We start from the raw sequence: 15,286 nt of genomic DNA, 5'->3' as shown, positions 1-15,286 counted from the left end.
AATCTACTGGATTTGTCAAATAAAAAAAAGGAATTGTGGTACAACTTGGGGTGGGGGTGGGGGATATCTCAAACCAAACATAATAATTATGTCTATAATATATCCGTTTTAGTCTATGGCATAAATCACTAAATCACAAACACTCGATAAGCTTACCAATCACACTGCCCCATCCTAAAATGATCGACACAGCGGATCCAACTACCCATGTATAGGTTTCAAACTGTTCCTTGATCGCTGGTAGTAAGACACTGAAACTCTTGACAACACCTACTTCCAGAAAGAGTGAGAATGTAACTACGCCCAGGACGACACAAGAGGTAGCATTGCCTCATTTCAAATATATAGTTTTAGTTTTGGTTTTGGTTTTGGTCACGTGGTTTCCTATTGTCCTGCCTAACCACTTGAATCACAAGATATCGAACTCTTTGTTTCTACCTTTTGTTTAAAACTAAACATTTGTGACAGGTAGTTTCGGTTTTGGTTTCAGTTTCTTGTAAGTGGTGTGACGCATAAAATTACAGGATTTTCGAGTTACCTGATCTAAGTATACAAAAGAAATGTTTAAATTTCGCAGTGCAATATTCACGAGCAGAGAAGTCGAACAAAACAGTCTACATTTGAAAGCATTGATTTAGTTTGAAAGCATTGGCTTGAGACTACGAAATAGCCTAAGCTGATTTCACTGTGAAAATATATAGACCATCGAAATATTTGCATTCCACATTACAAAAGGGCCACTACTGTAATTGTATAGGTGCTATAAACAAAATCGATTCATGTCCTTAATCCCATGTACCAGAATCGATGGAAGGCCATTATATGACCTCTAATAACCTAATGACTTTTACTGAAGCAATTTTACTGCAAAAGTAGAAGATAGAGGGAGAAGATTGGGGTGTGTGTGTGTGTTGGTGGGGGGGGGGGTTGGAGGGCAGGGGATAGGCCTATGGGCCGGGAGAGAGAGAAACAAAAGAGAGAGAGCATTGGAAGTGAAAGAGAAGGGGAGGAGAGCTCGAGATGAAGATATCGAATGTAGGGGAGGAGGAGGGAAAGGGGTAATTTAGGAAAGCGGTGGTTATATAGGGAGGGGAGCCCCCTCTTAAAGCGGTATGGGTTGTGCTTCCCGGGATAATAAACTAATTCATAATCAAATCATCTCCATGCATCGTTTATGTTTCATACAAACAAACAAATTCCCCACCCCACCCCATCCTTCAGTATACGCGCATGTATATGATTTCTAGGCCTAGAACTCGTGAGTGTAATATGCCACCTACCTTCGACAGAGAGCATCAACTGTCGTCCGCGGATAGATTTCCGATATCAATCATGATAATAATTATGTTAGCACAATAGGCTATTGTATACTTCTGGTTATATACCCTAAACTGTGCCCTCCCAGCATAATAGTGTTATGATTGCAGATCAGATCAGCTCTACTTTTTAATCCCTTGATTTTTGGTTTCTGAACAAAAGAGAAACCAAAACTATATATTTGAAATGAGGGATTGTCTTTACCTTTAGTCATCCTTATAGTAATACCGACTTAATGGTATGGAATCTGGAGCGTTGGTCACAAATACATATCACTGAATATTAGCTAAGGTAGTACATTGTCGCCAGCTCCCTTAATAGAGAATAATACGAAGTGCAGTTCAAACGCGTATATTTCAGTATCTGTTGGATATCTAGTCAAAACCACTCTGCCATGAAAGCCTCTGGAAGTCGAAGTGATTGCATAACTCGATATAGAAGAAGTAATTTATGAACGAAAATATTTAACAGTTACTACATTTCCTCGTAAACTACACAATTTAAAGTTATGCTTTATCTGGTTTATTGAAGACCAAACATTGGAAACCAGTTTTAGTTTGAGTAAAAGGTAAAATGCACGGCACAAGTTAGCAGTAGAGAGAATATATAGAGCTGAGTGATACGCATTAATCTATAAACATTTTGTGAGGCCATTCAGAGGACTGAAAGTTAACTTTGGTGCTTTCCTTGCTACAATAACAAGAAAGACAAATGCATAATGAAGCGGGCACAATTAGGCATTTAGTCCAATATTGTGGTCGAGAATGAGACCGTGGTGGATTCTAGCTGTTGGGGTATGGGCTCTGTAATCAGGCCTAGAAATAAGAAAAAAACATCTTGCTTTTGAAATTTCAAGGGTCCTTAACAATTTTAAAGGGTCCGACCCCGGACCCTTGCCTTTGAAAAACTTGATGGGCAACTAAAATGAAAGTGTACTCAGGGAGTTGGACGTGTTATGTGAACCAGATTTTCCAGTGGAACAACAAAACTAGTTTTTTCTGCTCTTTGCTTGGTTTAATTTGTGGGTGCGAGCCTACTTTGACGTGTATTTGACGCAAGGACGCGCCTTATTGCGAACGCTGTCTGTAATATTAATACTATTGATGACATATGTTTTGAGGGGGTGTTCTGTTCATTTTGGATGCTTGAATGGGTAAATGAATAAAAGAGGAGCACACAGGGAATGGTGTTTTATTTGATGTATCCATTGCTGGCAGTGTAAGCAACCATCTTATACAATGTACGTTACGTCTCAAATCCTTTCAGATCAAATCCAAAAGACACTGCTGATATTGTAAGAACGTAATTATTTCACTGCAAACTTTCCAGAAATGGCATATACGGGTTCTTCAAACTGAGAGAAAAACGATTTTGGATCTTTAGGAAAGAATCTAACCAGATAAACCAGAGAAAACACTCGGGACATACCTGCCTGTGCGGGCACTTGAACCTTTCGCTTGTCGGGCGGCCATCTAGAGCTACCGTGCACTAGTTTGTAATGTTTGAATGTCTCCACGTTCCAATGTATATACGTTGCGCAAGCCTCTTCCTTTGTTCGTAAAAACAAAATTCTCAAAAGAATGATTTTGAATGGGCCCAGTGAACAAAAGGATCAACATTTCAAAGAAAAATGTAAAAACATATACCTTTCTTAACAATTCAAATTAGCACGAAAAAAAAATTATTTAGGAAAAGGTTCATTATTTAGAAATTCCACATCTCCCGCAAAAAATTTAACTGCGCGCCTGAATGGGTTCATGTTGCTACTGGAAAGCGATAAATCAACGCTACAAATTTGGCGTGAAATGAACCGTGAGATGTTGTTGTAAACATTCACCGGTGCATTCGGCCGAGATGCACCATTTAACGAAGGACATTTCTGTGCCCTACTACATTAGCGCTGAAAAGCGTACCATGACAATAAGCCTCTTGGACTGATTTTCTTGTGCAAAGATTATACGGTCTGAAGATTATTTTGCATAGCGATAACGCTGTTTTTCTACAACATCCATTTAGAGTGCAATTCTTCTTGTCTGGTTGTCTGACGTTTATTTGTTATTTGTTTTAAACAAAATATCATATAATTTATATAATTTGCCATTTTTGAAATCGGATAACACCTAATATTTTAGTTATTTCTAACATTGATTTTCTTTTCTTTATGATGATTATTCATCTTTTTCTGTTTTTTTTTATCGTAATTTTCATTCTACAAAATGTATATTTGTGCGAAATTTGAGGGCGCTTTATATGTATATTATAAATTTAATAGAGCTAAATATTATTATTAGTTATTCTCTTCTTTCATGATAAACGGTTTTCATAAAATTAGAGGAGAGGAACAACCCGAATCTTAGGAGTTCAGACTGCTGTCACTCAAGATGATCGGTACCCATGGCAACGACGAGCCATAACTTCCCAGCTTTCTTACTTTATCATCTAGACCACAAGATCAATGAGGATCCGTTTGTATTTTCTTTTATTTTCGAGTGCTCCACAAAAAGTACTAATAATAGATAACAATGTAAATACATGTACATGAAAACACTTGAGATTTGACATCAGATGCATGCACAAAGATTCCCATTATCCAAATAGCACTGGGACAAAGCAGCCTGTACACGCCTGCCAAAATATGCTTGCCCCCTCACGGCCAACCACAAATGGTTGCCCTCCATCTTTTCGTGGCCTGCCAAAAACTAACACCCCATGCTTATGCCTAATTTTGGAAACCCAAATTGCAAACCTAGATGCGACCGTAGTAAGCAGACTTTTTCTGATATTGTTTTCTTAAGCCTTTTTAGAGCATGTTGCTTAAAAGGTACCAAATGAAAGTGTCCCAAAAAATTAATATCTTTCCCCCATTCGACCTGATGACCTGGCAAATGTCACTTGCCCTCGGGGTAATTATTGCACATCACCTTACCGCTACCCACTTCGGTGCCCGTATGCGAAAACCTTTCGACGTACCAAAACTAAACTACGTCGAAAAGGGGTTGCAAGGTTTAGGCATGCGGGAAGGGGGTGGCAACTTGGCGAAGGATTTCTAATAGTCCGTCCCTTAGCCAAAGGTCTTGTTTGGTCCTATACCAATATTGGTGTCCGGGTAGGTACCGATGACTCTTTTTGTCATACATTGGAAATTATAAGAAGCATAATAATTAATATATGACCTACCCTTGACCTAAGGAACCCTCGCATTTTTCCGATTGCTAATAATAGTTGCCAAACTTTGTTTGAAATCAATGTCAAATGTATTTAGCCATCAGAAATCAAAATATATTATTAAGTACCGCAGAAAAATTTGTAGGATCTTGGGAATCGATCGTCAATGCGGTATCGATACTTGTGAACTATCGATTAACTTATCAGAATGGTAACATGTTATTTGGTCAATGGATGTCACAAAGAATAAATGTTTCCACTATGAACAAATCAATTAATTGATATTTGATAAATAATAAGGATCGACCAAGCAAACATTCTTTATCATTTAGTCATGTTATGGTTTCGGTTGGACCGCAATACACTCCACCGACTTCGTCGTCAAGATCATATGCACCCTCATCATCTTCATCCGCTTCAAATCCAAGATTCACATCCCCCTCCGAAGCATTTCCTGTTCTATCCTGTAATTCAGTTTCTCTTGAACCTGATTCTAATGGTGGCATATGAGGATTCAACGAAGAAAATGACGACACCACGCCAACTTTTCGTTTTGAAACTACCGGGCTCGTCTTTCCGGGTTTATTATTGTCAGGTATTGAGAGCAAATCTCTTTTCGGTATTACCGCAGCGTCCGTAGAAGCGTGTTTTATGCCGTTGCTCTCAATAGAGCGCCTATGCTCATTACTGGTACTTAAAACTAAATCTTTCTCCGATACAAAATACAAGGCATAAAATTTGATAAGAAAGAGGCAAAGGTTGGCAACAGTTGCAATGACGATTAGTCCAAGTGCGGAATAAACGGAACGGTAAAATGGTTCCCGTGTCGTAAAGATCGTAGGTGAAAATGCAAGTAATACTAAAAGAGTACTGAAAACACAAAACGCGATAAAGCGACTTTCTTTGTAGTTGTTCGGTAGTTTCCGAGTTCGGAAAGCGTAGACACAGCAGACGAACACGAGAACAAGATCCCAGATCATCGTGCCAATTCTCTCGGGTAATCCTTGTGAGCAGGTGCGTTCGACTCGTGGTGCTAGTTGGTCAGGCATGTCGAGGATGACTTCGGGTGGTACCAGTATGAGCCATATGGTCATCCACGTGATCTGTGGGAATTGGAAGAAGAAAGTAGCTATGTCAATTACAAAATTTGTTATGAAAAGGGGAATCGTAATTGGTTGATAATTTTACAGTGCGCATGATTAGAAGACGCATGTTCACACGGACTCTTAAAAACAAAACCACAATTTTTTTGTCTACTGTGATCAGTGGCTTTCCTATCATTGATGTAAGATGATTACGTCAGAGTCCTCTCCTTTTGTGCCAGCCATATTTCAAAAAGGCTTATTATAAATATCTCCTTCAATTTTATTTGCAACAAAATGACTGCGTTTATGAAAGCTGTTGAGCTATTTACCCTCACCACAACAAAGATAATACGAAGACGAAATGAGATTGGAAAGACAGAAATAATCACTGACTTTTTTGAACCATTTTGATAGTATTCATGGTAGCTGTCAATCAAATTGTCACGCAGGATTAGTTTGGGCGAAGCTTTTTTCGGCAGTTTTCATAGGCGTAGATCCCCGGGAAGATAGGGGGGGTAAATATTTTGCCAGGGGATGGTCCAAACAATTATGGCCCCCAATGTTGACACCTGTATGTGGGTTTCTGACCAAATTAACCTGGCCATTTTAGCCCCAAAAGTGCAAATTTTTGCGCATTTAGCGCAAATATTTTCCACTTTTGCACCACATTTCACCATTTTAGCTTCAAAATGGCATGCTTTTTCACGCGCATTTAAACAATAAACGTATTCTGTCGCCAAAAGTACTGGATTCACTATACTTCCAGAATGTTTCAAAAAATACCTAATGACATGACAATTTTAATGACTTATCCTTCACTTTAAAGCAATTTATAAGCAATTTTGTATTTAATTTTTACATTTACGCAGGATCACTAAAATGGGCCTTTAACCTAGTCGTCGTTAGCTATTGAAAAAAAGAAGCTCAAATTAAAAATAGAATTGACACATCCATACCTGCGCAGTACACCATGAATGCGATTTTTTTTGAATCCGTGAAATATAGTAATGGCCGCTACTTACATCCATGGCTTATAATTCCCGATGGATACTCTGCTTGGTTATTTTTATAAAACACACTCTTTCAATCACTTAAAAGCAAAGCGTGTTTCGTGAAATACTTTATTCATAAAAAGATTCCCTTAAGGTGGTACTACACCCCTGATAAATTTTGTGACTAATTTTGCAATTTTCTCAAAAAATAACTACACACTGGTAATAAAAGTTATGTATATTATGGGGGCAAGGAATCCAAGGAATACTTCACTGATATTTCAGTGATTCAAGACAAGTGGTTCATTATAATTATATGTTAAGAAATGAGGTACATTCTAGGGGTACCTATTTTCTTATCATAAATAACGTACCGCTTGTCTAGAGGCACTGAAATTCCAGTGTAGTAACTGGATTTCTTGCCCCTATAATATACATAACTTTTGTTACCAGTATGTTATTATGTTTTGAGAAAAATGCAAATTTAGTCACAAAATTTATCAAGGGGTGTAGTACCACCTTAAATCTGTCTAAAATGTCAAGTATTTCCCTGGTGGCATAGTAATAGTAGTGGGGATTCTTTCATTGTTGGCTGTGTGTGATTTCTATTGTCAGTTGAATGCAAGATAACACTGAGTGCCGAGTGGTTTCTTGTTATTCTGGTATTTTATTATTGTCATTTTCACTAAGTGGCTCTTATGTTGTTGCATAGGCTTGTCCATATTACATACTCTGGCTATTATATTTAACGAATCGGATATTAACGTTTGCACTGTATTTTTGTCAAATGAAAGAGAAAAAAGTCAAAAATAGGAAAAAAAATAATTTCCCAACCGGGGGTGGCACTCTTAATAAGACCCAGGTCAATATTCATATTTTGAGAGTCCTTTTCATATATTTCGAAATGCAAGAAGATATGACCCCTCGAATGGTGTCAAATGAAAGAGAAAAAAAGTAAAGAATATAATTAATATATTTTCCCCACCGGAGGTGACACTCCTCATAAGACCCGGGTCAATAGTCCTATTTTGGATCCATTTCATATTTATCGAAATGTTAAGAAGGTATGACCCCCGGTGGTGTCAAATGAAAGAGAAAAATGTAAAGAATATAATGAAAATATTTTCCCAACCGGAGGTGACACTCCTCATGTCCGAAACATGTAACAGTGGTATATGGCGGTTGCACGGAATGTCGTGAGTTAAAAGCGTCCTCCAGATTTGAACTAATGAACTTTCGTTCAACCGCCCTATACTGCAATATACTGCCAAACTCCATGGTTCAGCTATGGTGCGATAACCGCTCTAGTTATTTATATTTTGTTTATTATACTGTATGGCTTAACTAGGAATGAACGACCCAGCTCACTGCACTCTACTTGTGATGCAAAAGGTTGACCCTGTCTTTGAGATTCTTTTGTATTTTTTTCTATACCAAAATTGCTCGGCAGTCCTTGATTTATATAATGAAGGCTACAAGTTGGCAAATTCGCTTAGTTATATAAACGCATTGACACACACCACTGGCAATCAGTCGATTCTTTGTTGAACTGAAATCCAACACCATGGGTAAGTTGTTCTTTCATAATATTATATATATATATATAAAGTTATTCCCATAATATATACAGTATTCTATACGTCGATTTTTCCTGCACAGTAGGTGACCCTACAGACTTTTTTTTTCGTCGTAAAATATTCGATGTATTACATATCTACGTTATTTGATATATTCCCATTATATTTCCAGTAACTTCTAACGAATGTTTGATGACGTAAAATCGATAATATATTTCTACCAGATATTCTACGTAATATATAATCGACGTCATCAAACACTCGTTAGAACTTAAACATTACTGGAAATGGAATGGGACTATAGATTAAATAACGTAGATATGTTACATCAAATTATGTAGTGGTGGTGGGAGGGGTTAATTGTTATTATGGGTGTTAGGTATGAAGTGCGTGTATATATTTTCTTGAAGAAAGTGCGTGACAATTATTGGGCTGTGAATGTTGTCCAGGAAGCTGTTCAATGTCAGTGCATTTTACAGTTGTGTCAGTTGCTTGGTTACTGACATGCGTTAAAAGACGTTGTGAAAAATTATAAGTTTCTTTTTTGGCTTGGTGTAAAAACAGAGACCGTTCTAAACAGTCTTAAAAGTTGTATCTGAGTCCATAGTAGTCAACTCTCAAACAATACAATTGGCCAGGTCTATTCATGTGTTTGTTAAAGAAAATCTGACTGCTATGGACTCAGGTACAACTTTTAAAACGGTTTCTTTTCTTACACAATTAACCATTGGGTCAGTCCATATGATATCAAGGAGGTCCCCCACCTGACCCCCTTAGATTTGCTTTATATTTTAGTCATATGTTGTACCTGTAAAATATTTAAAAACCTGCAAATTTGAGGTCTGTAGCTCTTACGGATTTTCTGTGGCAGCCATTTAAAGTTGGAGTAGGGGGGGTCTAAATTTGGACTCAAAAGTTGCCCTTTAAATAAATGTCATCTTTGGGAGTCTGTGCCTTCTTTACAAAGAGAGAGAGAGAGGTCTGAAACCTTGTATACACACTAACTGCATGCCCATTTGTCAAAAAGTAAAAAAAAAATGGGGTCACTTTTTGAATTGGGCATGCAGTTAGTGTGTATACAAGGTTTCAGACCTCTCTCTCTTTTTGTAAAGAAGTCACAGACTCCCAAAGATGAGTCCAAATTTAGACCAGCATACTCCAACTTTAAATGGCTGCCACAGAAAATCCGTAAGAGCTACAGACCTCAAATTTGCCGGTTTTTAATATTCAGGTGGGGGACCTCCTTGATATCATATGGACTGACCCCATTGTGACTGAACGCAATGATGTGTGACGCTATAAAATGGTCAATATGTGTTAAACAAATAGGGCTATACAACTTTTTACATTTTTGTATAATATTTTTGGACTTATTTCACAAAGTATTTTTTAATTATAGAGGTCCGATATTTTTTTTATTTTTCTAATAGAAAACTCCAGGATTTGGAATTTATATATATTAAATATAATCAAAAGATAAGTTGTTACAATAATAAAAAGGTTAGCAAGGATTTTCTAGGCAAGGGTAGAAGTACGGTTTAAAGCAATGCCGACAGTGGGAGGACAAGTAATTTTTGGCAGGCCATTTGGAAATGTTATCACTGTGCTCATAATTAGGTTATACGATGTAGAAATTTGTTGGTCGAAGCAGCGTGTAGAAGAATTCAAATATCACAGATATACTTTTGTAGGTCCTGAGGTTCTTGAGTTATGTTGTAAAGAGGGCTGAAACAACAACACCTTGTCAACTCATAAACAACAATAAATTAAGCAAGTTTTCAAAGTATATGATTTGTAGAATGAACTTTTGCAAAACACCAAAGTGTTATTTTTCAATAATATATTGATTCAGATAATGAAAATCGTCGGTTTCTATTTAACAGAAGATTGCAAAGGTTTAATTAGTGCAGCAAGTGATAAATGGTGTCAAATGGTACGAGATGGAAATGCGGCTGGACTAGCATCTCTTTACACTGAAGATTGTCAGCTTTATGTACCAGGACTTGAGCCAGTAATGGGAAGGCCAGGTAGGTTATCTTCCGAAAAGAATGTTAGGGTTGAATTTTCATGAAACTCGGTGCCGGGGGCACTCCCTATCTGAAATGGCAGGTTATGTGTATTTCAGGTAAAATAAAATATGGGGGGGCGGGTGGCATTTAGTATACTACGTGAATAAAAATGTGGTCATTAGGTATGAAACTTTGGCAAAAACGGGGGCCATTGGGGTAACAAACTGTAAAATGCATGTCATTGGGTAAAAGATTGTCAAAATGGGGTCATTATGTACAAACATATAAAAATATATAAATAAGTGGCAAACTGCCATAAAACTTGGCCACCTTGGGAATTTGAATCAAGCAATAGCCTCATATGGCTAAACTTTACGAGTGGTCGTTATGGGGGGGTAGGCCCACACAAATAAGCGGAAATTGTCTCCGACACAATCAGATAAAGCTCCACTAATATAATAACATTTTATTGTTCAATTCCCCCAAGTGACTATATATAAACATCTCAAAAAAAGTAACTAACCCCCTTAAATAATGGCCATTATTCAAAAAGGAGCTATTGTATTACAAATCTGTAAAATGCGTTGGAAGCAGAATTAATTTCTGCGTATTTTGACACCTCATTTGATACAATAGCCCAGAAAACAATAAAACACCGGTCAATATAATGTAGTGAGGTCCAGATTTGAAAGCTGCACTTACATACACATTTTTACAAAACAAAAACACTCAGATATCATTACACAGATTTCCTTCCATTACACTGAATGCAAAATCAATAGAATTTATTGCAACTTTCAAATCTTGGGCTACATTGATTTAAATGTACGCTGTGACGTCAATATTTAGTCAATTGCTACAAATGATGTGTCAAAATGTGCAGAAATAAATTCTGCTTCCAACGCATTTTACAGATTTGTAATACAATCACCTGTTTTAAAATAATGGTCATTATTTAAGGGGGGTTAGTTTCTTTTTTGAGATGTTTATATCAACTCCGCAAACGAAATGAATTAAAGAATTAATGAATCTGTTTTCAGTCCTACCAGAAGGGCCAACTTTTGTCTGACTATGAACACGTGACGCTATGAATCGTGAGGATTCATTGTCACCCAAGGATAGGAATCCTTTCTTAAAACTTTGCAAAAAACATTTTTTTCTCTTTTTTTAAAGCTTTTAAGAAATTCGCAGAAGGTTTCATTACGAGTGGAATAAAGAATGCCATAATAGTGACCGACGAACTGGACGAGTCAGCAAATAACGTGGCCGTTGGTGGTACATTTTGGGAGAAAGGCTCCTACACATTTTACAAAGAAGATGGTGCTGTTATGGAAGCTGGCAGGTATGCTATCCAATGTAGAAATTAAGTGTCAAATAACTCGAAAAACATACTTTTAATTTTATGAAACACATGTGACCGTACACGACGAATGAGCCGTAAATGTCCTAAATTGTATTCTGAGTTACAGTGTAAAATACGCATGAAGGTCGTATTCATAGGTACCTCAAGTTGATGCTGCATGTTTTTAAGTTTGATAGCGCTATCGCCAGTCAAACACATTTTAAACCAATGAATAATCCTATCGTTGAAGAGGATAATAAGCTTCTACCTATTTCTATAGATTCTTAAATAGATCTGGTCTTTGTTTGCATTTGATAAATCCTGTTCAAGTTGTGGGTTACAAAGTATTGTGTTTTGTCTAGGTATGTATAACCAACAATTATCAATGAGAGGACATTCCTAAACATCGTTGACTTGGGGATGATGTGAAATTACCGCTAATTATGACTGTTTCATATTTATTGCCAGCAACTTGGAAAAGGAGACACATGTAGAACCGGAAAAGGGTACCACTTTGTTGAAGGAGCAAAGTTCAACGAACCATAACCCCGCTTCTGGATATCGTTTGAAGTCAAATGATATACCATTTTAAAGCTTACGATAGGGGCTTATATATTTTTGTAAAAACTAAATTGATCGGGGCCAAATTTATGGCTCATTCGTGGTGTACAGTCACATATTGCCAGATTGGTGACAGGTACTTTTTTTCCTAAATTACCTAATTGATGAATTTCAATCTTATTATATCGACTGCTCAGTGCCAGAAGTGGGTAAGTGCAATAGCTGCCCTGTAAACATTTGGCAATTTACATACAGTATATCGTACTCATCTACACATGGCAGCTACACATGGCAGCTATTGCAATTACCGATCGCAGCTGGTGGCAAGAATTTTCGTACCGCGTACGTCGAAATTCACATTTCAAAGGGCGAACTTTAGTTTTGAAAACAAAATGGTAAAATTGCGACAAGAACTGGGAAGACTCACCCTTGCGAGTGGAAATAAAGCTAGGTCATTGGTTAAAATATTTTCCTGACATAATGAACTAACACTATATATGCTACTTCACAATAAATAACAACAATGGAAAGAAAAGTGCAAATTTTCGTTATTTTTCGAAACACATAATTCTGGCCAAAGATTACGTCACGGACATACACATCAATAGCCTCATTTGCATATAGCCTGTATTCCTCCAGCTAGATCGTCCAAATCCAAGTGATGCCAGTCATCTAGTTTGTATCTATATCTATGAATGTTATAATTATACAGCATGATTTTTTTATACAAATCTGTCATTCAAAATATGATGTTCTTCTTTCTGTTTCTTTACAGGCATGTGATTATCTGGAAGTTAGTTTCACCAGGGAACCTTCAGTATTTCATAGATATTTCAAATAAGGCTTAATACAAATTGTGTTGTCCCCGTTTAGAGGAATGTGTGAGGTGGATCGGTCGTCGTAAAATATTTTTTCATTTCAATTTTTAGTTCAGCTTTTTAGAATTAGCTATTCAAGTTAAAATTCACACACCCCCTATGGAAGACACGACCGTAATCTTCCACACAGGGAGTGTAGATTTCAAATAGTGTCACCCATTCAGATAAGTCCATTTGTAATTTACACGCCATGTGTGGAGGATTAAGGTTTGCAACTATTTTAAACTGTTGCGATTTAGTAGTTCACATCATCTTGCGAAAGGTAGTGAGCTTTAGCATATATTGCATTGATCATTTCATAGCGAGTGTATAGAAGAATTCAAATATGAATCACAGTTTTTTGTAGGTCCAGTGGTTCTTTAGTTATGTTGTAAAGAGGGCTGAAGCAACAACATTTTTGTAAAACGTGCATAACTCATACACAACAATAAATCAAGCAAGTTTTCAATGTATATGATTTGTAGAATAAACTTTTGCAAAATATCAAAGTGTTATATTGATTTAGATAATGTAATTTTTTTTGCCGCTTCGACCAACAATACCTCATCTACCCTTAAGGTAATTGACTCCCATAAGATTGCATGGATTTCAACTGGATAGCTTCTTGAGAGATTGTGATTTCTTACGCACTTGTGCTTCCGCTTCCACATATCTAACCACCTGCTGTGACGTGATTTTAGACGGGTGTAAGTAAGCTTAAAGGTGTAAGAATTTATAATGAAAGACAAAGATAAAAAGACTAGTTTGCGTCTGACGTCACTGTCAATCAAATTCTCTACGATCCTTGATTGGCTAATAGCGCGTATAAGGAAGGTCGATTCATCTGGCTGGTGCCGATCGGAGAAAAGGAATAGCAGTGAATGGCGAAAAATTACGTACTCTTACAAGGCAAAAAGCAACTTTTTTAGGCATTGTTGACATGGTGCCTACGCCAAAGAAAGTTTCCTACTATATTAAGACCTAACTTTTGAGATGGCTTGTATGTTAGAAGGTGTAAAATTAACAATAAGGCGCCCGGTTTTACCGCCGTGTTCAGCAACTCATATCATCACGACACTTGTAAACAAACCGTGCTTGACAGATGACGTCAGACGCAAACTAGTGTTTTTTATCTATGTCTTTCGTTATAAGAAAAACATACTTACTGGTACCAAACACAATCCTAATGTTATGCTGACTTGAGACGTTGGACTAATGAACTTCGGTCTCTTCACGCTTTTCTTCCCTGCCATGAAGATACGATAAAGTCTTATTGTCTTAACAGCCACTGAAACGTACACTAAGGAGTTACCAATCGGAGGACCCAATCTCACCAATGCGCAGATGACTGGATGAGGAGGCAATATGTAAAGCATTGATGTAATATAGGATAGCATGATACCGGTAAAGATAAGACAGCTGAGTTCTCTTGAAGACGCCTTAATGAGACGTTTTTCTCTGTTTACGCAATAAAAGATGATTAGGATCACAGTAAAGATCATGCCTAAACCAGACAATACGATCATTACGCTAGCCCAAGGATTTTCTCGTAAGTTTACAACAGGTTTAATCTCTTCGCATCGTGTGAAGTCATTTGAAGGCCACATATATATTTCATTATCGTCATCTACACAAGATTCGCAGGCTGTACCATTCATAAACGTCCTTTCATGAGATTGGCACTTGGTGCAAGTCCAACAACAAGGGTTTTCAGAAGAGAAACTTGTTTTATATCCCAGTTCACACGCCTCACTACATATCGATTTAGGAAAACCTGTTCCTGTATCGAATCTGTTAGGGTCTTGTAGATACCACGGAATTACCATCTCTAACGTAAGCCCTTCGCCATCAGATGCACTTCCATCCCACGTTCCGACACGCACAAAGGCGTATTGGTTGGTATCTTTCTTCCACTGAAGATTAAACACAGCATATTTACCACCTCCGTCACCAGCTTCGTTAAATTTGATTCTTCCATTTGCAGGACTGTCGAATTCTGTTTGCAAAAGATAATCAAGTGCTTCCGCGCTTCGTAAAGCATTACGGAGATCCTCACAGACGCCGCTTATGGTCGAGTTGCGGCACTTATCACGATGCATTCTGTCCAAGGCATACACAAAAGCCAATGTGCTGTCCATAACTAACGTTTCATGAACAGATGAAGTTGGTGGATCGCACCAACCAATACTGATACCTTCGTCACCATACGAGCTCTTCACAGAACAATTCCCATACTCCGCCCAAAATTCTTCAAGCCATGGATTGTTGTGGTGATCCTGAACTTTGGTATTAAAATGTGCATCGTAGTCAGGTAATGTTTGAGAGAGTGGTGCCACCGTAAATGCACCTGTAACAAGAACGGAAAAAAGGGAAGGATTAAT

The 15,286-nt window shown here is 37.5% G+C and overlaps 2 protein-coding genes across 2 annotated transcripts in view; both read right to left on the bottom strand.

Moving 5' to 3' along the window:
• Window positions 1-15,286, bottom strand: part of LOC140157537 (uncharacterized) — a 281,356-nt gene that overhangs the window by 104,235 nt on the left and 161,835 nt on the right. The gene's annotated exons all lie outside the window — the stretch shown is intronic.
• LOC140158035 (metabotropic glutamate receptor 3-like) overlaps window positions 4,714-15,286 on the bottom strand; it is a 49,522-nt gene continuing 38,949 nt past the window's right edge. Inside the window, exons 2-3 of the mRNA XM_072181282.1 lie at window positions 14,072-15,252; window positions 4,714-5,585 (exon numbers count right to left, since the gene is read on the bottom strand). Of these exons, the coding sequence (XP_072037383.1) occupies window positions 4,815-5,585; window positions 14,072-15,252 (1,952 nt within the window). The 3' untranslated portion in view covers window positions 4,714-4,814. The remainder of the gene's footprint in view (window positions 5,586-14,071; window positions 15,253-15,286) is intronic.

The sequence above is a fragment of the Amphiura filiformis genome, chromosome 7 (assembly GCF_039555335.1).
Source record: "Amphiura filiformis chromosome 7, Afil_fr2py, whole genome shotgun sequence".
NCBI lineage: Eukaryota > Metazoa > Echinodermata > Ophiuroidea > Amphilepidida > Amphiuridae > Amphiura > Amphiura filiformis.
The sequence above is the reverse complement of the archived record's forward strand: the minus strand, read 5'-3'. Positions and strand labels throughout refer to the sequence as shown.